Source organism: Oryzias latipes, chromosome 5 (assembly GCF_053564925.1).
Source record: "Oryzias latipes strain Hd-rR chromosome 5, Olatipes_Hd-rR_3.1".
Taxonomy (NCBI): Eukaryota; Metazoa; Chordata; class Actinopteri; order Beloniformes; family Adrianichthyidae; genus Oryzias; species Oryzias latipes.
Genome location: NC_136241.1, coordinates 4,880,583 through 4,904,797, shown reverse-complemented (window position 1 = coordinate 4,904,797; position 24,215 = coordinate 4,880,583). Strand labels below are relative to the sequence as shown.

General features: G+C 41.0%; 1 protein-coding gene across 1 annotated transcript; it reads right to left on the bottom strand.

Annotated features, from left to right (window-relative positions):
• Positions 1–328: 328 nt before the first annotated feature.
• ip6k2b (inositol hexakisphosphate kinase 2b) lies at positions 329–23,834 on the bottom strand. The gene is made up of 7 exons (XM_004068495.5): positions 23,622–23,834; positions 22,445–22,745; positions 4,414–5,126; positions 2,473–2,704; positions 2,219–2,382; positions 1,938–2,113; positions 329–1,844 (listed from the first exon to the last, which is right to left on the bottom strand). The coding sequence occupies exons 3-7, from the start codon at positions 4,625–4,627 to the stop codon at positions 1,317–1,319; spliced, it is 1,314 nt and encodes a 437-aa protein (XP_004068543.1). The 5' UTR covers positions 4,628–5,126; positions 22,445–22,745; positions 23,622–23,834; the 3' UTR covers positions 329–1,316.
• Between the last annotated feature and the right edge of the window lie 381 nt (positions 23,835–24,215).

Genomic DNA, 24,215 nt, shown 5'->3' with positions numbered 1-24,215 from the left:
TTCTCACTGTTGCTTTATCACTTCACTTCTACTATGCCTAGAGAAAAAAGACATTAAGATTAAAAAAAACAAGTAGGAGTTTTTATGATAGATATTAGCTTAATCAAAAAACTGCTGCAATTTTGAATTAATAAATTCCAAAACTCCTATGACTCATAAATAAGCAAAAGAAAAACAACTATTTAAACCACAGACTGCTTTCACTTTTTCTGTGGTTTCAATACAAAAGAAGTGAAAGCATTTTGCAAGAAAACCCTCAGAGCATTTGGTTCTCATCTCAGCTGCGTAAAATGTTACTGCAAATTAAAAATGAACACAGGAAATGCGCTTTATCACAATCAATGTCTTTATTTCAAGACACCAATAACAAACAGCAATAAAGAAAAGCTTTGTAAAAACAAAACAGGACAAAACATTTTTAAGTGGTAAAATGGAATGTGCTTGTTCTGATTTCCGAACAGTCCTCTTCAATAAATACGTCTTTGCTACTAGTGTTCTTAACTATTCAATTTTCTAAGTCAATTTTCTGGAATGGAGAAAAATCAGATAATAAAAAGTGACTAAATAAAAAAAGAAACGAAGAAAGAATCCTTTGTAATTCCAAATCCATTTTATATTTGAGAAGAACAGGTGGAAATAAAACAATAAAAGTCGAATCCCTTCTTCTGAAATGACATCATTTTCTTCCCCCACTTCAAATCTAAGTGCTTGGTGTTTAGGAAGACAATAACCGATGAAAGACACAACACGAACAAAAAACCAACTGTACTTATGCTGCTGAAAGGCTGCTGACCCAGCCAGCCAAGGTCGTCTTGTTCAGCCCCCAGTAATTGTTCTGTGCTGATGGACACAGGCAGCCCAGAGTTCTTCAGAAACACATCACAGGTAAAGAAAGCACCACCACAACCTGCCGGCCCGTTTCCTCCGCCGCTCCCTTTTCTCTCTCAGAGAGAACGTGGCAAAAAAAAGATAATAGTCTGTTGCAAAGGGGAGCAGGGGAAAGGAGGGTGGCGCCACACCAGTCCCTGTCTTTACCAAGAGACGCCCGTCTCATGCAACATTTCCTCCAGTCTCCTTTCACGAATATCATAGAAATGTCCTGATTTCACAAAGAGAAAAGTGCAAGGGAGTGCACAAGCAGCCGTCTCTTCTATCAGGCGAGTCGGAGTGCAGAACCAACTGCACCCTCTGCCCAAACCAAGAGGGGTTCGGCCAAGCAACCTCTTTTTTCAGGCTCAAGGCCCTAAAGAGGGTATGGCAGATCAAGGAGCTCCTCCTTTGCTCTAAAGTTAAACTACGGCGGCTCCTCCGCAGCCTCAGTCGGTGCTGTGATCCTCCAGCTGGGAAATGATTGTGATCAGGTTCTGAAGGCCGAAGATGAAGCCGCTGTCCTGGCCTTCGTGCACCACGCTGTCCTCCCCATAATGCCGGCAGGTGGTGTGGGCAAAGTCAATCATGCGCACGTCCACCTCAGGGGCGCTGGGCTCTCCGGCACCGTGGGATGTACGGCTGCCGCCAAAAGCCCCTTCTTCCTCTTCTTCATCAGACGGTTCATCTTCGTCGCCATCTTCGCCCCCTCGGTGTCTCGGTCTGGCAGGAGTTCTGGGGGGGTTTCCATCGTAGATGATGAGCAGGGAGCTGGAGTAGAAGCGGTAGGACTCGCAGGCCTCCAGAGCAGCTTGCATTTCCCGGAGACTGCGCAGGACCGGAGACAGGAGCTCGTGGCGCAGGCGGCGCCCGTTGTGGAAGAACTGATACAGTGCCTCCTTGAAGCCGGCAAGGGCTAGCTTACGGCCATGGTACTTGTTCATGAACATCAGCTGGCCAGTGTCTGACTGGTAAACCTGCAGGTAACGCACAGCAGCATGGGGGTTTAGCTCCACAGACTCAAAAACCCCTGATGACTCTTAATGATGAGCGGTTGGAGCTAGACTCACCTGCATGCCGCAGAGTCGCACTCCAATCGACGCAGATGTGCTCTGTTGACACTTGCGTATCTGGTTGGCCTTCTTCTCTTCTGATGCGTCGTCACCATGTTGGCGTGTTCCCATCTTCAAGTCTAACACACATGGTACGGTGTAACGCCACGTCAGGTTTTCCAACAGAATAAATTCTGTGAAAGGAGGGGGTCAAGGACCAAACACCGGAGGAAACGCATCTGCACAGATTCATGAGTAACCATTGGTGTGAATGGGGCTCGATGGCAGTGAAAGGATACTGTATTGGTTCCGGTGCTTAGCATTCTCCTTCATCCTCTGCAACTGCTGTTGGTGGCATTTCAGGCTCCAGGGGTTGTGTTTGATCTGTGACACCACGTTGCCTTTCTCCAAGCTGAAGTACACGACCTCAGCCTGCTGCTGAGACACCTCGTCGCGGTTGTAACTGCAACAGCACAGACAAACATGAGCTCTGGCTTATCGTGGCCTCTCCTCTCCTTCGAGAAGTGTCGAGGCGCTAAGGAGGCATCCTCACCTCATGATCTTCTCCTCTTTTCGGCCGTGCCGCGCTCGCTCTTTGCTGTACTTGTCATTCTCCAGGAGCAAAGGGGACTGCTTTTTGTTGGTCCACTTCACCATCTTGCTCTTGGGTTCGCAGTCTGTTGACGGGTCCTTGTTTTCAAGATCCCCCGATTCGCTGTGGAGGGGGTAGGCGATGAGACACAGGTTCCCCTCCTCGTCCTCTTCAAAACTCACGGACACAACACCTGAGGACACAAAACCATCACATGCATTTATTTACAATAGTTGAATCATGTTCTTGTCAAACACGACTTGACACATGGACACATCAGAAACACAGGAAAAAAACAATAGTGAACAACATGAATAACTCCAGTTCTGGTCAGGTCAATAACGGTTCTATATAGGGATGGAAAGATTCACTTTCCTCACAATTCAGTTTAACCTTCATTATTTGGGTCACGGTTTTGTTCCGATTTAATATATGATTTGTGTATTACCAAAACTACAACATAACAGTTCCGAAAACCCCTTTTTTATATTTGCTAATAAGCTTGTCTATATGAATACATTTGGCACAATTGTTTAAACTTTCAATTTAAACATACTGGAACACAGTATGAATGTAACAATTCACTTTCCCCGCAATTCAGTTTAATGGTTGTACATTCGGTTTAGATTCAAACAAAGAATTATAGCATTTAAACATACCAAACACTTGACATCATTAAAAACTATTCATGACAAAGAGACTGAAGATTTAAACCACTTGACCGTATTGAGCTTCACTTTGACTGGTTTTCTGGATCTAAATCACGTGCTTTCAGTGGTTGAAACGCTCAATTCCAAGAGTGTGGAGCTACAAATGTGTGACGCTGCCAGCAAACAAGAGCCAAAGCAGCCCTCCACCTCACCATCCCCTAATAAAACTCCCTACAAGGACTTGTGTACTGCAGGCCCCAATGCCGAGCGAAGGAGGTGCACTGAGAATCAACAGACCAGCTGCAGCGGTGAACCCTGATGAAGGTGTTTACACCCAAAAGGGGAGGCAGCTCTGAAGGAAAACGCTGCATGTTTTTGTCTTCAAAGCTGCGCTTCAGAATGGACGATTCACATTTCTTCTTCTGTAATGAGGCAAACAGCTAACGTCATGTGCACTGACGTCATGGTGATCTTCCTGCAGGACACTCCCCCTTTCTTGCTGGGCTCGTCCTGCCTCAGCGTCACCCCTCTCACCCCCACCACCACACAGTGTGGGAACTACTGACTCATTCTTGGGTCATCTGATAAAGTGCTTCACATGTTGGTTGAATGAAGGAAAGGTTTTTCTGAATCCCGTGGAAAAGGAGGTTTGGGACAATGGGCTGAGTCCCGAAGGACCTTGACACCAATATTCAGTTTTCCAAGTCCTCCCCTTTTCTTCACACAATAAATGTTCCCAAAAAGGGAGGATGTTCTGAGCCTTAAAGTTCTGTGGGATCAACGGTGCAAACAACAAAGTTCTGTTGAGGGAATAAACCCCCCACCTCATCGGGGATCTTTTAATAGTTCCAAACCGCATAACTGGGTGTCAGATGACGTCCATGAGTCTGAGTCCAGTTCAACAGCCTTCAGCAGGACAGGCCTGAAGAAGAGGGACATTCACAGTGTGTTGTTTGTGTGCGTTCGCCTGATGAGGAGAAGAAACCAGACCTGAAGCCTGCTGAGAAGATTTGTGAGCTATGCCACACTTTAGGTGATGTGCTCCAGTTATTTCTGAGCCTGAAACCCGAACGCGGCTGGGAGTGGGAGCCATCCCTCTCCACTGCCAGCATCCCCCCCCCCCCCCCCTGCAGCCACATAACACCGGAATGTCAACGTGCACGCCATGTTCTCTGCAGGGCCTCATTAAAAATCTCCTTTTTCCCCCCTGATCATCATCAGGCCATCAGGACCACACCTGTTCAGGTCTCACCTTTGTACTGCGGGGTGAACTTCCTCATCTCCGGGGGCAGGTTCTTGTAGAACTGGTGCTCTCTGGGGATGAGCGGCTTGCAGATGGTCTGTTCCCCAAAGCGGAGCACGCAGGAGTGGCCTCCCACCTGGTGCACGAAGGGCTCAAGCATCACCCCTTTCCCCGCGTAAGGTGTCCCGTCCGCCTGCATGAGGGCTTCCAGAGCGGGACTCATCCTCACTCCGCATCGGACAGCTGGGCTGAGGGGACCCACGTCGCGACGGAGGCGGACTGCTCGAAGGCTCGCTGGGCTCCCTATCCTCTTTCCTACAGGGGGCGATATTGCTCTCCGGCTCGGTTGGACCAAAGAGAAACAAAGAGAGCTGGATGGCAGGAAGGAAGGAAGGCTGAAAAAAATATCCGCGATCCGTTCGCTTCTCGTCTCCGCTCGAAAAATCGGATTGTCCGATCGGGTTAGTGATCTTCAACAAAATGTCCCGAATTCAGCCACGAAGCTGAAACACCGAGTTCCGCCCGCGGAGAACAGCGTCCAACCGCCCGTCGTCTGACTGCTACCGAGACTGACGACAGCGCTCCCTTCCCAGCAGAAAATGCAGGAAGCAGCAGCAAATCTCCTCCCACTTTGGCATCGACCAATCACAGAGCAGGAGCTGTCGCTGGGAGGAGTCAAGGAGAGGATCAAGCAGACAAAAGGCGAAGAACCGAAACGGAGGCTGGGGGAGGGGGGAACAGGAAAAACCTAGTCATGTTGGGTCACAGAAAACCACTAAAACAAAAGCTATTCCTGAAACGTTTCCAGTATTTCTATCTGCATCCTCCATAAAATTACTGAAAGTAAATTGATTTTTTTGTGTTGGGGTTAGTAACCAGGAAAATAAATGCTAAAAATGACAAAAGGTCATATGTTTATACTTTTGTTTATAACCCTCATCTCTCAGCCTGACCTGCAAACAAATACTTCCTCAAAACCAGTGCTTCTCATTTTTTTGCCAGGCCCCCCCTAGAAAAAAGACAATGTTTCTTGCCCCCCTAACCCCCCCCCCCCCCCCCATAACCCCCCATACTCACTCACGTGGTGATAATATATTAGGTAAGTATCTATAGAAATTGTATAATTATACTTAAAATTTTATCTTTTAGTATTAACAAAAGAAAAAAAGCAATATAAATCCACTTTCAACAAAAATTACATTTATTTTGCCACAGAATAGTTTAAAACAGAAAAGAAGCTTAAAGTGCCTAAAATAAAAAAAATCTGTCATTCCTTATTTAAACTAGAAACGTTTTGACCAACTGAACCATTTGATGCTGAGAAAAATAATTCAATAATAATAAATAATATTAAATGTAAATTGATCTGAAACATTAACAGCAGCACCAATAGATTTAACGATTTTAGTCTGAAAAAATAGATAAAAACATTGTCCTGATTTTTTTTCTAAATGATGGATTGTTTATTTATGATCTCAAAAAAATCGGAATTGGGTCGTTTTAGCCTGCAGTGTGAACGTAGCCTAAAACGCGAGTTCTTGTACGTTTAGCCCTCATCTCTGAGGAAACATGGGCAGCCATATGAAGGAATCCAGTCATTTATTGTATTTTCAGTCACTATTGATGAAAGCACCAACATCAAAGATATGTACAGCTGAGCATATTTATTAGAGGTGATGAAGAGACGTCACAGTGGAGTTTCTTGAATTAATGGACACAACAACAACTGATGAGCTCAGCTCTCTAGTTACTGTGCTAGACGATGTTGAATTGAACTGGTCACATGAAGTAATTTTGGTCACTGATGGCGCGCCATCAAAGGTCAGGAAGAAGGCAGGTGTTGCCACAAAATTCAGGTAGAAACCAGGAAAAGATTCTTATAATAATGAATGATAATAATAATGGACATTTCATTGTGTTTTGCACACTTGAATGACAGTAAATGTGTTTCTGCACAGGATTTGAATCCTGATATTGATGGTCTTGTGAAGATTCAGGAGAGAAAGGAAGTTAACTCCAAACTCTTATGTTCACAAATGTTTGCAGGTTTAATTTAGTGTAATTTTGTCATCGTTTGGACGTTTACATTTTAGGAAGATGTTTCATTTTTTTCCGTAGCCCCTCTTGAATTTGTTATCAGGACTGCTTCAGTGTCAGATTTAAAATATTCAGCTGTATAAAATTGAATAAACCAATATTTTTTAAAGTGAAATTAATTTTATTTAAGATCCATTGGCCTCTGTGAATGTGTAATAAGAAATGATTAGGCTACCATGTTGGTTGAGGCATGTTTTCCAATTGGGTAAAAAAACAAGAATAAAGCTGTTGTTTTGCCTTTACTCTACTGGTCCGGCCCAGTTGAGATCAGACGGGTTGAATGTGGCCCCCGAACGCAAATGAGTTCGACACCCCTGGTTTAGCCCATGGTGTTCAGTTCACACTGGGCAAGCAGGGATGGGCCTCTTCTTCTTTGTCCAGATCTAAATTGCTTTCCTACCCCTCTGGCTCCTCCTTATTTCTCCAATTGTGGGGGCATTTGAAGCTGTAGTGGTATCCAAAAGTGTTTTTTTAAAAGGGAACTTTAGCGACTTAGGGCTGGCTATCCCTCAGCCATCGTGCTATAGATGACGAAACACACGTGAGTGGGCTTTGAAGCACAGAAGTTTATACTTAAATGAAAACATTGACTTTTTGTTTAGCATGACCTTTTTAGAGTTATAAAACCAATGTTGCTATGTATATTCCTAACACTGGCAGCCACGCGCTAATGTAAATGATTATTGATGATGTCATCAAGCAGTAGTAACGTCCTATTTGGAGACACCAGTTTTCCATATCTCTCCACTTGGATGGATAAATGAAGAGGTACGGAGAAGCCGAAAGGAGTAAGGAATCAATTCAGATTCTGCCTGTGTCTTTTTCTATTGTTTACTAGCACGTCTGCCACCTCTAGTCCGAAGTGGCTTGTTGTGAAATGTTGATGTGGTGCAAATCTTTTCTTTTGCAGCTCTATTCTATGAGGTCAGAACAGTCTCATAATTCAGAATTGCACACACTCCGAGTAGCAAATGCACACACTTCGATTCACAAATGTCATTTTATGCAAACGTTCTAAATAAATTTGGAAATGCACACAATGTGTTTCACAAATGCACACCCTGTGTTTCACAAACACACACATTGTGTTTCACACATGCACACTGAATGTTTTACAAATATATTTTTCACGTTTGCATAAAATGACATTTGTGAATCGGAGCGTGTGCATTTGTAAAACAGGTTGTGTGCATTTCTGATTATTGAGACTGAATTAACTCCATACTATTCTGACTTATGAAAAACTTGGTGTCATATAATTCTGCCCTGCTACAAATCGCCTTCTAAAGTTTTTTCCTTCATTATCATTTTTCAAATAGGTGGCCCTTCTGTGAATTAAAAGGGACACCATCCATTCATCACTACTAAATCTGAGTCCCTGCTAAATTTGACCTGGTTTAAACTGCAACGAGTGTTCAAGGGCCACGTGTTTTGTCCAAAGAGCCAGAAAACGATCGCATTCATTTGTGAAGCTACACATGAACGCAAGCAGGAAGCCCGATAGACTTTTCAATGGAAATGCCCGCTTGAACGTGCGTTGCCGATGGCGATGTGCATGTAGCTCTATAAGTGTTCCTGGGCCAGTTATCTCACTGTTGGTCACCACAGCCAATTTGTACATTTTTCACAAATTTTTGCTATTCACATTGATTCTAACCCCTACATGAAGCCACTTTAAGAGTAAATGCAGTGCTTTCTTAATGCAGAGCTAGAACACCCCATCAGTCGAAGAAAAACACAGTATTTGTTTTGCTGACTGAACACCAAAAGCATTTTTTTTTAGCATGGTTCAGTGCACATGCGCTTAACAGCTTTATCCCTTAGCTGCACATGTAGCAATAAAATAGAGGTGCTGTGAAATCTTAACATTATTCTTGAGAGTCTCTTTGAAAGCTTAGAAAATGAAACCATTTTCAGTTCTGTTTTGAGACGAAACCTCTTGTGTTGGTGCCCAAAGACGTTTAGTATGGTCTAAGCAAACGCAAACTGTAAAGTTAATTTACATTTTTTTATTGTATTAAAAACGATCAAATTAAAGTGTCTTTATAGAAGGTAATTTTAGGCTTGAATTCTTTTGAAATACCAGCAACATCTTCTGACAGTGTCCTAACTGCTGTCTTAAAACAGACCAAGCTGAGATAGTTCAAGCACGGTCAAAGAGTGGTTGTAACCTAATTATGCACTAATCTCTGATGTTCCAGTTCTACACTAGGATTACACTTGGGGAAAAAACATCCCAGTTTCAGGCTGGGAAGGGATTAAAAAGATCAGCACATGAAGTGAGCTTTCTTAGTCTCAGAGGTATGAGAACTCCCTGGTGGTCTGGTTTAATCAGGAAGAAGGCACCCAAGAAGAATGTCACTATACATTTACCTTCCCATGCTTTTTTTTTTTTTTTAACTATGGAACATTACAGAAAAGGACAGTTTTGATCATGCTTTAGTAATGTTATGGCATGTCTTCACACCATGCATTTAGTTACATAAACGGTGGTGTGAAGAGTGGACTTCAGTTCTGGAGAACATTCTCAGCACATTGCTGCCAAACCGTTGATAGTGAGAGCTGAAACTGATGTATTACAATGGGATCCCAAGCAGGCTTAGACTTGGTACTGAACACACCAAAATGAGGAGACAATGACAGATCCTGTTTGAAAATGTATTTTTAAAACATATCTCAGGTTCAGACATTATCACTGGCCTAATCTCAGTTGTACAACACAGGAGGGAAATTTGTTCTTAGTGGAAAATAGGAACCTGGAAAAAATGTTTGGTTCCAAGTTTAAATGAGTAATAAACCTCATAGAAAGAACTAACAAAATGAATAAAGCAAATAGTTTGACCTTATCAATGAAAAAAACTAATTTATTCCAGCACAACAGTATAAACGTACTCAAACGGGACAATATGATCACTATTTGTTTATTGATTGATGTGAAGTAGAAAAAGTAGATTTGCTAGCTTAGCACCACGGTTTGCAAACTGGGCCCAGAGTTCTGCACCATTTAACAAAAACTGTTTATCTCAGCTGCTGTTACTTTATCTCACTGATGTCTATCTTGTCCTGCAGACACATTTGGGTTTCAGCAGCAATGCATCTATTTGTCTGTCTTTCTTTCAGCCACATTTCTTTGTGAAAATCACAAACATGTTATTTTACATTTTACTTTTACCCCAATAGACCCAAAAAAAATTCGGTGTCATGGTTTTTTAGCCTTAATTCAATTCAATTTCAATATATTTATTTAGCCCAATAGTACAACAATAGTCGTCTGAATGGGCTTCATGCTGGTAACTGTATAGTAAACATGAAATCATAAAGAACATGAAGTCATAGAATTGAAAAGGTAATGGCTAAACTAAACTGAACTAAAGTAAACCGAATTAAACTAAACTAAAGTAAACCGAATTAAACTAAACTAAACTAAACTAAACTAAACTAAACTAAACTAAACTAAACTAAACTAAACTAAACTAAACTAAACTAAACTAAACTAAACTAAACAGACTAAGCTAAACTGGGCATTCCTGCCCTTACTTAAAGTTTTTTCTTATTATTTTATGGTAGTATCCAAAATAATGACTAAATGATTGTTTTAACTGTGTGTTTGATCTGTTACCCCTCAGTTTGAGGAGCTTCTGTCCAACAGAAGCTCCATTTGTCTGGCAGCAGATGCCTTCCTCGCTCCTCATTAAAGGCAACTGGATCCAAAACAAAATTATAGATAGATTAAGAAAATCCTGCAGCAATTAGATGACTTTAATAGTTAAAATCCATTAAAATGGGACATCCACTGACTTTACGTAATAAGAGACACAGGATTAAAATCCTGAGCATTTCTGGACGCTCCATGAAAAGGTTGCCCCGCTGGAATGATCACAGCGTGTCTGAAATTCTGCCTGATTTGTCTGAAAAATCCTTCTCAGTCGTCGTTTGTTACAAACTTTACAGACGTACGGTTTTTGAGCGGAGCACGAGATCTGTTCTGGCTTTACCAGAAATACCTTGAAGTGCTGCGACGAGGAATTCCCAACAGTGTTTTTTCTTTTTCCAACTTGGCTGGATAGCAACTTTAAATGATACCCCCCCCCCCCCAACCCCACCCCCCACGCCACCCCAAACACGTGAGCCGTATAACGTGTGGATACGAGAGATTTCCACAAGATAAGCTTTCATCTCATTCCATTTAGGTTTTGGCTGATCTAGAGACTATATTATGATGAGTGCAGCAGTTGCCCAGCGGAAATTCAAGGACAGCCTTGTTTACTGCAACGCTCCCCTGACTCCTGACAAACACTTAACGCCCTTCCCCGTCTCTGGTGGCAAAAAGGCAGATCACGAGACTCCAGCTGCTGCTAGAGAAAATGCGGTCAGCACATCTGTTTATTATCTCCTTCACATCTGCCCTCGTCATGAAACCCAATAATTCACTTTAATACATTCAACTGAAAGTCAATCAAACATTTTTTTCACTTAATTCTGAATCCCTAGTTTCTAGATTATCTTTATTAGTTAATTAAACAAAATTTATTGAAACTACCAAACTACCGGAAATTAGTTATTTTAAATTTTTACTTTGGGTAGTAAAAACCCCCCAAAAAACTACAAACGTTTTTCTACTGGGGCTTGGAATTTCCTTGACTGCTTATGTACACCGTGATGTGACAATGAATTCTTGTAGCTAAAATGATAGAAATGTAGGCACAAGTCCAGCTGTGCCACTGCTTTCACAAGCAAAGCAGTAAAAACAAACGGAAACGTAGAAACTTTGGCTTAATTCTAGTCCCTCTGGAACTTATTAGGGAAATAACTTTATTTTAAAAAAGCATCTGCTGCCCGAAATTCTCAGAGAGGGTCCAAATCTTTTTAGTTAAAAAGCTGCATTAGTTTTTAGCAAAAACACAAAAACCGAACAACAACAAAGGAAACAAAGCAGCTTCTGTCATCAGAGTTCTTCGATGACGTGGAAACATTCTTCGAGTGCATTCCTAAAGCTGCTCAGTCTCGGTCACATAGCAAAGGTATATGCGGCAGAGCTACGGCCAGAAAAAAAACAAGCAACATCTATTGACTAGCCTGGGCCTACAAAGCAAATCCTAATTACAGCCTGCAGCAGAATGGGGACTGCTTTTGTGAGTTATTCAGAATGCACGCAGAAAAATGGTCTGGAAAACCTTGGGACTGTTCTACAATGGGAGTCTAATACCTAAAGGGTTTTCCTGCAGAAAAACATTCTGTCCTGTTGGAACGGAGTACAGGTTGTTGAAAGTGGGAGGTCATGTCAAACTGCCACCATGAGCTGCGTTAGCGGCGCTGAGCGGTGTCCGAAAGGGTTTTTTTAAGTTATGGAAATCAAAGCAAGGTTGGCTGGAAATTATTACACCAGGCTGCAGCTACAGTTTCAACAGTAGCTATGAAGCTGCTGCTGCTACAGATTCAGTTACATTATCAGCAGGACAGTTATAGCCTGGGAGTTCATAAACGGCTTGAACCTGACCCTGTCAGTAGAAAACACGCGACTGCTTCCTGTGTGTCTTGGGTAGGTTTGGTGTGATGCCTGACCGAGCTGCAGGGAGACTCGTGTAAACAAACACGCCACACTGCAACACAAGGCAGAGAGAATGAATGAAGAGAGCTGACTGGGTGGGAGGACAAACACATCACCAGGAGTGTTGGAGGTTTGTTTCTGCCCATTCTGTTAGCTGTCAGACTAAAAAAAGAGTCAGGTTTAACTGCCTTGGAGCTGTGGCCCAGTTTACATTAGATCAATGTGATGTCTGCGCATATCACATCTCAATGGGAACAGATTGGAGAGGACAGTCTGTGTGCAAATACTACTGAAGCAGGTTACAAGATGAATTTTAAAAGTAATTGTTACTTTTGTGGAAGCGTTACAAATCTAACATTGCATGTCTAATTCTAATATGATCTAAACAAATGACAGTTCCTGCCATGCAGCTATTGAGACTTCTGTTCCATGATCCTATTCTGCTTTGATGAAAGTGCCAAACTGGATTTGCCTGATGTATAACAGGAAACTCGTGAAGAAGTGCTGTTCATTGAGGCTTGAATCCTGAAAGTTGAATGACGTGCTGGGTTTGTTTACGACTGGTTTCTGTTAACTAGAAAAACAGAAAGCACTAAGAAGTGCGTCAAATACATATAACCATTTACAAAGCTGGTTACTTTCCCACAGAGTTAGCATTTTTGGCAGATAAAACAAAAAAGATGACAAGGTTTTTGGGAATATTCAGTGCACCAAAGCATTTCAGAGATGTTTCTAAAGCGTGAATCCTGTAGATATTAACACAAGCTATTGGCTTTTGTCCAGTTCTTCAGCAGCAAAGCAAAACGGTTTTGAATCAAACAAGTGTTGTCTCCTTTTGGCTCAGATCTAAATGACTTCTAGGCTTGCTTACGGAAACATATTAATGTACTGAGTATTTCAAAATACATTTTTCAGTTTTTGAAAAGTAAAAATCAATCCAGCCCTTAAGTCTGTCTGTAACGTCATTTGAATGAGCTCCTGCTTTCCTTCGTGTTGGTGTCTTTTTAAAAGTGTGGCATGTTGTAAGAAGTTACATTTGTTGCAAAAGTATTGTCCATCCGTAAAAAGGTTTCATACTTGTGTAAAATAATTTTGTGTGTCTGTAAAAATGTTTTAAGAAATTATGGAAGCATTTCTTTAGCATAATTAAAAATAAAAGTCAATACCAAAAATGCTTTTTCATTTTCAAGATGAAGCTGCATCCAATGACTCAAAAATAAAACTAAAAATCAATCCTTCAAAATGCTTTTTCATTTTCTTTTTCAACGCCGCTTATTCTGGCAGTTAATTTAAACGAAAATGCAAAGAGGGGATTGCATTTTCATTTTCACATCCACCTTGCGAAAAGGGTCACATAATTCATTTCCAGTCAAAAACTATTTTCTTTAAGTGACAGAATGAGCGGTGTTGAAGAAGAAAATGAAAAATCGGATTTGCTGATTGATTTTTCTTTTTCATTTTGAGTCAACAAATGCAGCTTCATTTTGAAAATGAAAAAGCATTTCTGGTTTTGACTTTTATTTTTAATTATGCCACATAAATGCTTCCATATTAAATTGTGTAAATGGGAAAAGATATAAAAAAAAACATGACTGATCGCGGTAAGATGAAGATGGCGGAAGATAACATCGTAATTTCATAAAACTAACAATGAAAAACACTAACAATGAAAAACACATTTAAATTTCAGGTATTTTCCACCGTTTCGCTCATCTCCTTCACCTTTGTTTAGAATAAAGAAGCTTTTATTTTGTCATGACATGCATATTATGCATCTGATTGGCTGATTCAAGCAGCGCACAGATTGGGTGACAGTAAAAAAAACTGCTGACTGGTTGAAGAACTGTGACTTGGGTTTTGTCATTGTAAATCAATGCGGGTGCTTAGGTTTCGTTTCACACACGGACAACACCGTTCTATGGATGAACAATCTTTTTTTCAAATTCACAAATGTCTTATTGCAAGTACAAAATCTTTTTTAGGACCGACACTACTTTTACAAGAGATCTAACTTCAGCGTGTTGCCATGGTTACGTTCTTGTCTTTGAGTGTTTTTCGAGAGCAAGTGTAAAAAGTGTATGCGTCTAGAATGGCTTAAGTGGCCTTCGGTTGCCAAGTGTGTTTTCATCCTTCTGTCATTGTTTATCCACTACCCTTTTAGTGAAAAAGCATTTTTCCCAGTGTACCCTCATTGCATCGGGCCTTTACCTTTCAGGCCAGCTGTTTGAATAAAAACTGAAACTTGCTCAAACTTTTGTTTTTCTCAGACTCAGCTAAATAATTAGTTCAGATTCCACACCACAGATCCATAAACCAAGCAGCCAGGTTCTGTTGGCTTCGGGGCCCTTGGTTCCCATCCAAACGGGGGCGCCAGGTCACATTCACGTGCTCCGCACCCACAACACTGAGCAGCCGAGCTCCCTGCAGCCTCGTGTTTCAGTGGCAACTGATCGATGCCACCAAAATCCGATCATGAGGAGGCTCTCCTGTTGCACGAGGGCAAGAGTGCGTCAGTTAGTGACCATCCACCTAGCTTCTAGTCTTTCACTCGAGTCTCATGGAGCCCACTACTGATGTGTGAAACCTTGAGATTTAAGGTAAACCTGCTGAACTTAACAAGGCATTAAAATACCACTGAAAGCTGTGAGGCTTTTCAACACAACAAAGGGGGGGGAAAAAATCATTTTTGATTTGTTTGTGCCAAAACGATTCAATGTGAAACTTTTCATTTCAATTCAATTTTCTTTATTTCAAACATGAATAAAAATAAACACGAGTTTAAAAAAGAGATAAAACAAGACTGTGCTTGAAAAGGAGTGAGTTGAAGAGAAATATTGTGTTATGCCACCCCTTTTTTACAACACCTGATAATCTACGTATCTCTATTTACAGTTTAGGACTTGTTATACATTCACAATTATCCTGCACAGCACCTTTGCAGAAGTGACATTTTGGTTTTTGTTGATCATTTCTTGCCTTGCACTGTTCCATCAGTGAAGTGGGGTTGTTTTGAATACATGTAAACTTTTGCTTTGTTTTAAACCTTTATACAGTCTGTTCCATAAATCCACACCACCGTTGTAAACCTCTCTGTTGTATATTTAGATTCAACCGATCAATACGTAACAGAAAGCTGCTAAACATTGACTACCATTTGATTTACTAACATTTGATTTAGGCAACAGTGCAGTTCTGAGAGTAAAGGTTATTCCTCATTTAAAGAGACAGGCTTTCCTTCCTGTTTAACGCTCTGTCATAACAACCACAACTTCATTGCTACAGCTGGCAGCACTGTCTTAAGAATAAAACACTGCAAAGGTGCTATGCATGAATGTTAATACAAAAAGAGAGTCAAACGAAAGTCTACATGTGACACCCTGTCCTGCTTTTACTATTTTGCTCAATTACAGCACATGGAAAAACTAATAAGATAAATAAAAACACAAGTTTATTCAGATTTTCTGATGTTGCTACTGCTTTCATTTTTTTAATGAATATAAACCCAAAAGTTTAGATCCAGTCTACTTCTGTCAGAAAACCAGAGACAAAAAAATTTGTGGTTAAAGTGAAAAAAAGGAAACAGTTTTGCAAACACGTGGTCCTTTTTTTTCAGATTGAAGAAGAACAACTTGTTCTCTTTGCAACCGGAGATGGTATGCTCTATGGGGAGTTCACAAAAACCTGCAGTTCAGAGACAGTCTCGTAAAGTCAGATGAATGTCAATTCCTGTACTCTTTGAACTAAAACATACAAGTGCATGCTTTCTGTGGAATGTGCACTAGGACACTATGGTGGACTTTAGACTGACGTACATAAGTGAAAGTGCCATTGTCAAACAGTAGTGTGCAGCTGAGCATTTTCTATGTTGAACACTAAATTTCAACAAGATCAACATGACCCAAGTATGCTGAAAAGGAGCAGAGAAAAGTCATGAATGTGAGCCAAATCCCTGCTTTTCTCAGCACGTGTTGCACAGGATGTCACGTGGCTCCCTGAAGCACAGAGATCCGAAACCATAATATTTTGGGCTTCTTGCACACACGTGCATGCCCTCGCAAAATGATTGCATCCTCTGTGCAAGCGCAGCCTCGTGTATGTTCATGTTAGAAATTAGGCCTAAAACAAACATAAGGGAATGACTTAAAGCAAACGCTTCAGCAGAAATGTTCACTGCAAGAAAAAAAAGTGATTAGATTTAAACTGAGGACCTGCAAACAGGAAAAATTAGTGATGTTTTCCCTATTTATAGAGTGATTCTTTTTTTTAAAAGGTTTAACTTCTTTCTAAAGTAAATCGAAGTAAAACAGCATAATTAGACGGTGTTTCCCAAATTGTTTTTACAAATGAACTAGTCGGCAAAAACATCACAATTAATCACAGAGTTTTTTGTAGCTGTTTTTAATTTGGTGAAAAGTTTCATTATGTTTTGTAATTGTCGTATAAAGTTAATTTTCATAAACCTCTAATGTATGGAGAGAGCCCCAACACTGCTGCATGCACTTTGGCACATATTACTTTAGCGTTTCTCAGTTTTCCACTTCTAGGAAAAACTGGGAAAACATCATCTGTTAAGGGCCAGAATTACAACTCCTCCTCCACTTGGCAGAATGAGATGGATTCTGGAGTTTCTTCACATATGTGAGGGTGTGCATGTGATTATGTGTGCATGTGTTTATGCAATACATGTGTGTGTGATGGCAGGGACATGCTTCTGCAGGTTTTTTGTGATAACACGTGCAGACTATGAAGTGTTTCAACGGCAAATACAGTATAGGTTCTTTGAGCTTCAGCTGTATTATGTAACAGTCCACTAAATCTAATCTGACTGTGCATAAACCCCATGACATTACTTCAGCACAGAGCACAGGCTGTACAAGGGTGGCAACCTAAAGCAAAGCAGACTTTCTGTCCAAACTATACATTTACTGAGAAACTTGTTCTAGCTGTTTTAATCATAACTCTTATTTCACACACACACACGCACCCCCCCCCCCAAACACACACATACAAAGCTAAATTAAGCCTATATCAAGTTTTAAAGTTATTCGCTTTGTTCTCTAAAAATCTGTCAAATTACAACAAAGCACCTGGTAATCACCATTTTCCCCGCAAACCTAATGTAAAAACCCCTACAGCTTCTCCCTACCCCTACATTTAGTCCTCGAAACGGAGAGTTATAAAAAAGTAGTGTCTTCTAATTTGGACGTCACTCCGATTCAATGACGTCATCAATAATCGCTGCCCATCCTTGTTAGCGAGTACCTGCCAGGCTCAGAAAATACATAACATCATTCGTTTTACAACTTTGAAAATGTCATGCTAAAACAAAAAGCCATTACTTACATTTAAATGTAAACTAGTGTGCTTCAGAGAACACCCACATGAAAGGCGTTACTCCTCAACCCTCGTGCCAAGGGATACAGAGCCCTTTGCCGCAAGGATTTCCCATTCATAAAGCCATTTCAGACACAGATATCCTTCCAAATGCCCCTACAACTGGAGGGATAGGGATATGCCGAAGGGGTAGAGGAAGAATTCTGATCATATTCCGTAATATTGGGCATTTTATATTCTCACATAGGAAATAACAGAAAAAAAAATAGTGAACAGACTTGCGTCTCTAGACATGACACTGATGTTTTGAAGGTAAAAAAGATTTTTTTTTCTTTAAAAAATGTCAAATCTCAAGTGTCTGGCCAAGTTTCAAGTCCTTAAGTTTGAGTCTCAGATGAAATTTTACGCCTCTGCTTCTAAGACTGAAGTGTAACCATTGACTGTATATGAGAAATGGACTAAGTGACTCCTCCCCCCTGGCGTTCCAAACAGGAAGTACCCGCTGGTTCAAATGAGCCAAAATCCCATAGACTTTTATAGAGAAATAAACAGCTGTTACTTCGTCATTCCATTGGTCAGAAAAATCTTTGCTCTGATACCTTTTTTTAGCGTGTTCTTGATAATCCTCAACTGGTTGGATGCTAAATTTGGGCATTATCAGTTTAAAATTCTGGTCTATTTCCTTTTTTTCCAGGTTTGAAGGCCAAACAAGTTTTAAGTTTTGTTGCTTTATTTACTTTGTACTGAAGTCACATTCGGGTTATTTCATATTCTCCTAACTTTGTTCTAAGGATCAGAGAAGGAGGGATTGGTGTTTTTTTAAAAACATATTATCTCAGCTGTTTGAGGGAAAGAGTTAGCCTCCTGAGAGCTATCATGCATTTCCAAAACACAGTTCTGGGTAATGGATTTCCTGGAACTGTTGTTGAGACATTTGGATGTGATAAAGAATTACATACTCATGGGTTTAGCACCAGAGTTTGGGAGTTTGATGGATTAGATCTAATGGAACCTGTTGTGCTACCAGCAGATGACAAGATGGTGTCAGCAATGACCACGCAAGTCCCACCGCTATGTTACCAGGCAGCGTTTTGTTAACTTTACCCTCACAGGTGAGTCTAAAGAAAAATGATGATTACCCCGATACCTCACTGGCATTTGAGAACTTGTAAATGGTGGGTGAACAGTTGACCGTGAAATTCCAATTGTTTAATTCTCTTAAAATGGTATTTTGACAGTATTTTGATGAAAATAAATTAGATTTGTTGTTGAAATGTGTCAGAATCAGAATAGTTTATTTATCCCAGGGGAAAATTGAATTTACAATAGAACCCCTATCAGCAAATTTCTACACCGTCCGATGTAGAATAGGAAGAGAAAGCTATTTACAATACAGTCCAGTGCAAATCTGCAGTGTTCATATTAACAGTGTGCAACATTAATATATAGAACTGCTGTTGTGTGAGGTAAGCCGGTGCTTATGTTATGTGCTTTCAAAATCTAAAGATAAAAAAGATAGCTTAGTGTGAACAGGCTGTCTGAGCATACACCATATTTTGTCTACAAAGTCTGTTGCCCATCCTTTGTATGGCTGGTGACATTACAACGCCATGTCTGTGAGGCTTTAAGGGGGTAACCTGAACCATGTCATGTGCTGAAAAAAAAAACGTTTTTGGCTGTTAGGCAGAGAACAGTTTTTTCCTGCACCCAACGGAAATTTATCCTGTAGACGCAGAATGTTGTTTTCCTATAATCCAATTGAGAGAGTTTGGTTTTGTTCACACTACTTTACAGACATCTATCTTCAACAAATTAAAGCTGGATTTAAACAAAGATGCTTTTGGAAATCAGGGATGAAAACTCTGCTAAAACAAAGGCGAGTCTTGGTTTGGCACCTGTGTTTCCAGCAAACAATGCCGGCATTTTTCTGGATGTAGTGACAGAACAGTGGGGTTGTTTAATGCTTGTTCAGTTTTCCTTTTACTCAAACACTATTAACTTTGAAGGAACATAGAGCAGAAGTCACCAAACGGCAGTTTCCAAGCGTGACAAAGACATATTTGCAAGTGTTTTTGCCAATGCCATGCTTTCAATAAACGCAGATTCAGCAAACAGCTGAACACAAAATGAAACAAGCTTCCCATATTAGAAAGAGGAAGAAGCAAACAAGGCAGAAAGGATTGTTTTTCTGAACACAACAAGCTGATTTAAAGGGCCCATATCATGCTATTCTTACGCCTTTCAGAGTCAACAATATCCATATGTACGATAACATTTTGGCACACTAAAGCAGTGTTTTTCAACCTTTTTAGAGCCACGGCACACTTTAACCTTGACAAAAATCCAGCGGCACACCAGCATCCAAAAATTCAAAAAAAAAGGAGAAACTCCAGGGGCCTCATTTATAAACGTTGCGTACGCACAAAAGAAGGCGTACGCCACTCTCTACGCAATAGTTGAGATTTATAAAAAGCAAACTTGACGGGAAAATGTGCGGTCCTCCACGCAAGCTCTGACCCAGGCGTACGCACAAAAACGGTTGAAATGAGAAACGGCGACGCCGTCGGCAGATGGAAGAAACACGTGAAAGTGACAATGACAATCCTGCCTCTCAGAAATAACATGAAGACTTCACAAAGCAAGTCTTACAATTAACAGCTACACAAACACCCGTTTGATCGATCAGCAGTGACACAAATAAAAAAAATCAAACGAAAATTACAACAGAAATTCAAATGAACACTTATTTGCAAAAAGAAAAGTGAAAAATGTTCTGCAATGTTGGCATGTTGTGCAATTCATCCTCATAAATAATATAGTTAACAGAACGAAATAATGTACAAAACTGATATTCTCGTTAATGTGTCCGTCTGGCGGAGCAGATATAGGTGCAATTAGACAGACAGACAGATGAATAGATAGAGAGACAGACAGACAGATGAATAGATAGAGAGACAGACAGACAGACAGACAGACAGACAGACAGACAGACAGACAGACAGACAGACAGACAGACAGATGGATAGATAGAGAGAGATGCATTAATTGTCCACTGGGGAAAGTTGTTTTCATAGTAAAATATTTCTTCATAAGCTATGGAATTATGGTATTCATGCATGTGCCTTTAGTTTGTTTTATTTTTGATAAAACAATCTATGGCGTATGTCTCACCATTCAGAAAGCAACAAGAAATTACATTTGCGCTGATCAATTTCCCATTTCCACGTCGATTATTACCGACATCTGTAGCTTGTCAGATGCAATTAAATGGATGGAAATAAAATGCCCCATCACAATGCGTAATGACGCACAATGGCTGATCTTGGGCTCTTATAAGATGTGGCAAATGGAAGAATTCGGAGTGACGCATCTTTAGACAAGAAGACTTGCTGGCAAACGAGGACGAGTGGCTTATGAGCCGGTTCCAACTTCCTCTGCGGGCTTTTGGGGGGGTGTCCCCCGGTGCATCTGGCGCATCGGCGCCCCCCTGCGCCTCAGTCACCACTCCACTAAGGGATTCCCCAATTATTGCCGCCAGTCTGTCATCAAGAGGGGTCAGCTCCGGTGTCCCCCCCCCGTGGCAGGCACACTCTGGCTATGCAGCACCAGACGTTTTTTTGCCTCGACTTTGATGTCCGACCATTTCTTTTTTATTTAACCACGGTCCGAGGTTGTGAGGCTACAGCATTAATGGCGTCTGCCGCCGTTTGCCACTCACGTGCCTTTTTGGCATTAGTAATGCCCACACTGTGCCCTCCAAACAACACTTTTCTCCTCTTTTCCACCTCACCAACGATAACTTCTACTTCACATTGAGTGAAGTTACTTTTTTTTGATTTCCTCTCGGTGTGTGCCATGGTTCAATGAATCAATGAATATTCATTTGTGGGCGTTTCACGGACTATTTATGGGCAACTATGGGCGTGTCATAAAGCCGCAAAAGCTGCGCTGCATTTAGAATTGGTTGTGATTTATTAAGGGAAAGATGCGTAGGACGTGCGTGCGCACAGTTTTATAAATCCGAATATTTCTGTGCGTACGCACGTCCTATGTTTCATCCATACGCCACTTCTGACGCAAATCCTACGCAAAGTTTTATAAATGAGGCCCCTGGTCTGTATTGATCTTCAGCCCCTCTGCAGTCTCACATGCATTTTTGTGATAATTGTGGCAGAAAAAGCTGGAAGCTGCAGCTGTTTTTTTATAAAAGATTTAATAAAAGTTAAGTTAAAAGATTTAAAAACTGTTTGATGTGTGTTTGTTGTGGTTTCAAGACGTTTAACAAAGAAGACTAATTGTGCGCTGAGATCCTCGCACTTTAACCCAATGCATCATGGGATATATAGTGCAAACAGACGCCGAACGCAGACAGACTGGCGTCTCTGAGCTTCATTGTTTTGTTCACTTGTTTCACGGTCTGATACCGGATTCTGTGGAAAGCTAAACCGCTAAAGACGAGCTTTAGCTGGTATTTTTGTTGGAACTGAGAGACTTTTTGAGCAGAATCGGAACAAGGAAGTGAAGACTTTAACCACTTCTGATTGGTCAGACTGATGACGTGTGATTAAGACTCCAAGAATGATTGGTGGAGATATTTAAAGGGGCGGGACTTTTCTTAAAACAGAGCTGAAGCTGCGGCTAAATCGCGTCATTCTTATCAAAATGTCTTTAATAGAATCCAATAAACACAAAGAAAAAAGTATTTTATGATCTTTCATATTCCTAAATATGCAGTGTTTTATCAGTGCCTGTTTGGATGAACAAAGAGCTGATATCCTGGAGATGGAAAATGTTTTTAGATCAGTTAAAATGGGTAATTTCACACGGCACACCTGACCATCTCCCACAGCGCACTAATGTGCCGCAACACATCAGTTGAAATACACTGCACTAAAGAACGATTTTTAATAAAACATAAGGTTTTTTTTGCTAGCTTATTTTCCTACTAAGGAGTAAGATGATTTGATCTCTGAGGCTGCGCCTTTCTCTCCATGTGGGTGCAGCTGATTTCGTGACATCAACCTAAAGTCGGCCTTGGCAGTGTGTCTGCGTTTCACCTACTTTTCGTGTCTGTGTTCAGCCGATCACCACTAGCTCCGCGTCGAGGATGCGGCGTGGACACAAATGCAGGACGCAGGATTTCCCAAAGAGATGTCCAAATTTAATCGACAGACTTGCTCAGAAGACACGAAGGCTCGTCATTCTGTGAACCGAAAACAGAAAACAATCTGGCAACAAGTGCAGGGGAGACGCAGACGGTAACCATGAGGACAGATAAAACAATTACAAACAGGTGCGCATATCAGGGAGGGCAGATGAACATGCTGTGGCAGAATTGACACTGGAGGGAAGGTCAAGACATCTGCAATGAGAGGACATATGAGAAACAGGAAGTACCAAAATAAAAGCAGAACAACAACCGCCCTGGCCCCAACACCTCACACTCCGTAGAGAAAGTGGGTGTGTGTTAGTCTGGGGGCGGAGCTGGCAGGGCAGACTCCTCCTAGAAGGGGCGGCTCCTCACTTATCTATGTCACAATGTGAGAACCCGCCTGTTTGTGGATCAGGAGGAGCTGGTGCTCAGAGGAATACTCAAAGATGCATGAAGGGATCAAAACACCACTTTGGGGTTGCTGGTTTTTTTTCGTGAGAATGAACATTAAAATACACTTAAAAGCTCAGTAAAGTAGCTTTTGCATGACATTGGTCCTTTAAGGTATTTAGGCTATGAAACATGTGACTGTTTTAAGTTGACCTGCCCTTTCGTTCCCTGTTTCAGATGCGTGAATCGCTTGTGCTGCCCAGAGTGAACATGGCCACGCCCACAGGGTACTTGAAAAGATACTGTGTGCCAAAAACTGACCAACAACACCCACTAAAATTACCCTTATTAAATAACCTTGGTTGATTTTCAATGTGAAATGGTTCAAGAGGGTGAATTTGGCACAGTCCATTTTCCAGAGACACCACAGTATGATTCAATTGCTTCTAGTTTAACAAATATCAACTGTGTTGAGTGATTTTAAATGATTTTGGCCTATGAATAGTACTTTTATGATGAAATAAAACAGACAAATATAAATGAAAGAGAACAATGAGCTTGTTAGTTTCCTGCTAAACTAACAATATTCTGTGTTTTGAAGCTTCAATAAGTATAAAATGTCAAAGGAAAAGTATGAATTATGTGTTTCATCCAAGAAAGCAACAACACAAAAACAGGTTTAAGTGAGGTACATACCTGCAGATGTCTGTCCTTTAGTGAGTCATATCTGCAGCTCTGCCTCTGCAGCAGCTGTACACAAAGTGCTGTTTTGAACTAATTTGAAAGTGCTGACTCAAAATCAAGCCCTGTTCCTTTCTGCAGCACAAAGCCGCAATTTTTTTCCTAAATAAATTAGACTTCAAACGTGAGTGAGAGGTAAGTACAACCTGGCCTCGTTAATGAGGGAATTGTCTAAAAATGTTGCACCACATCGAGTGTTGGCAGTCCACGCATCTCCAACTCACGTGGCCAGTCTCCAGCATTAAAACTGCAAGCCAGTCAAAGAACTGCTGATCAATAACACATTTGGCCTGTTTCAATCAATCTGCATGGGACACATCATTATTGACTGACCTGTTCCACTGACGCCCATCACACTGCTTTTCTAAATGTGACATTGCGGTCAAGGTTATTTTGAGTGAGATGATTGGGCTTAAGGGCACAAAAAAACTAACAACAAACAAGCAAAAAGAGTACAATCCCACAACTCTGGTAGTTATTTGAAAGGAGCAAGAAGCCAAAAGTAGAAGAGACTAACATTAGATGTGGGAGCAGAGAGATTTAAATGTT

Excerpts from the sequence above, each read along its gene's own strand:
- ip6k2b (XM_004068495.5), bottom strand. The coding sequence starts at position 4,627 with ATGAGTCCCGCTCTGGAAGCCCTCATGCAGGCGGACGGGACACCTTAC. Across the intron at positions 2,705-4,413 it reads GTTCACCCCGCAGTACAAAG|GTGTTGTGTCCGTGAGTTTT; the intron begins GTGAGACCTGAA and ends TTGTGTCCTCAG. Across the intron at positions 2,383-2,472 it reads AAAGAGGAGAAGATCATGAG|TTACAACCGCGACGAGGTGT; the intron begins GTGAGGATGCCT and ends GTGCTGTTGCAG.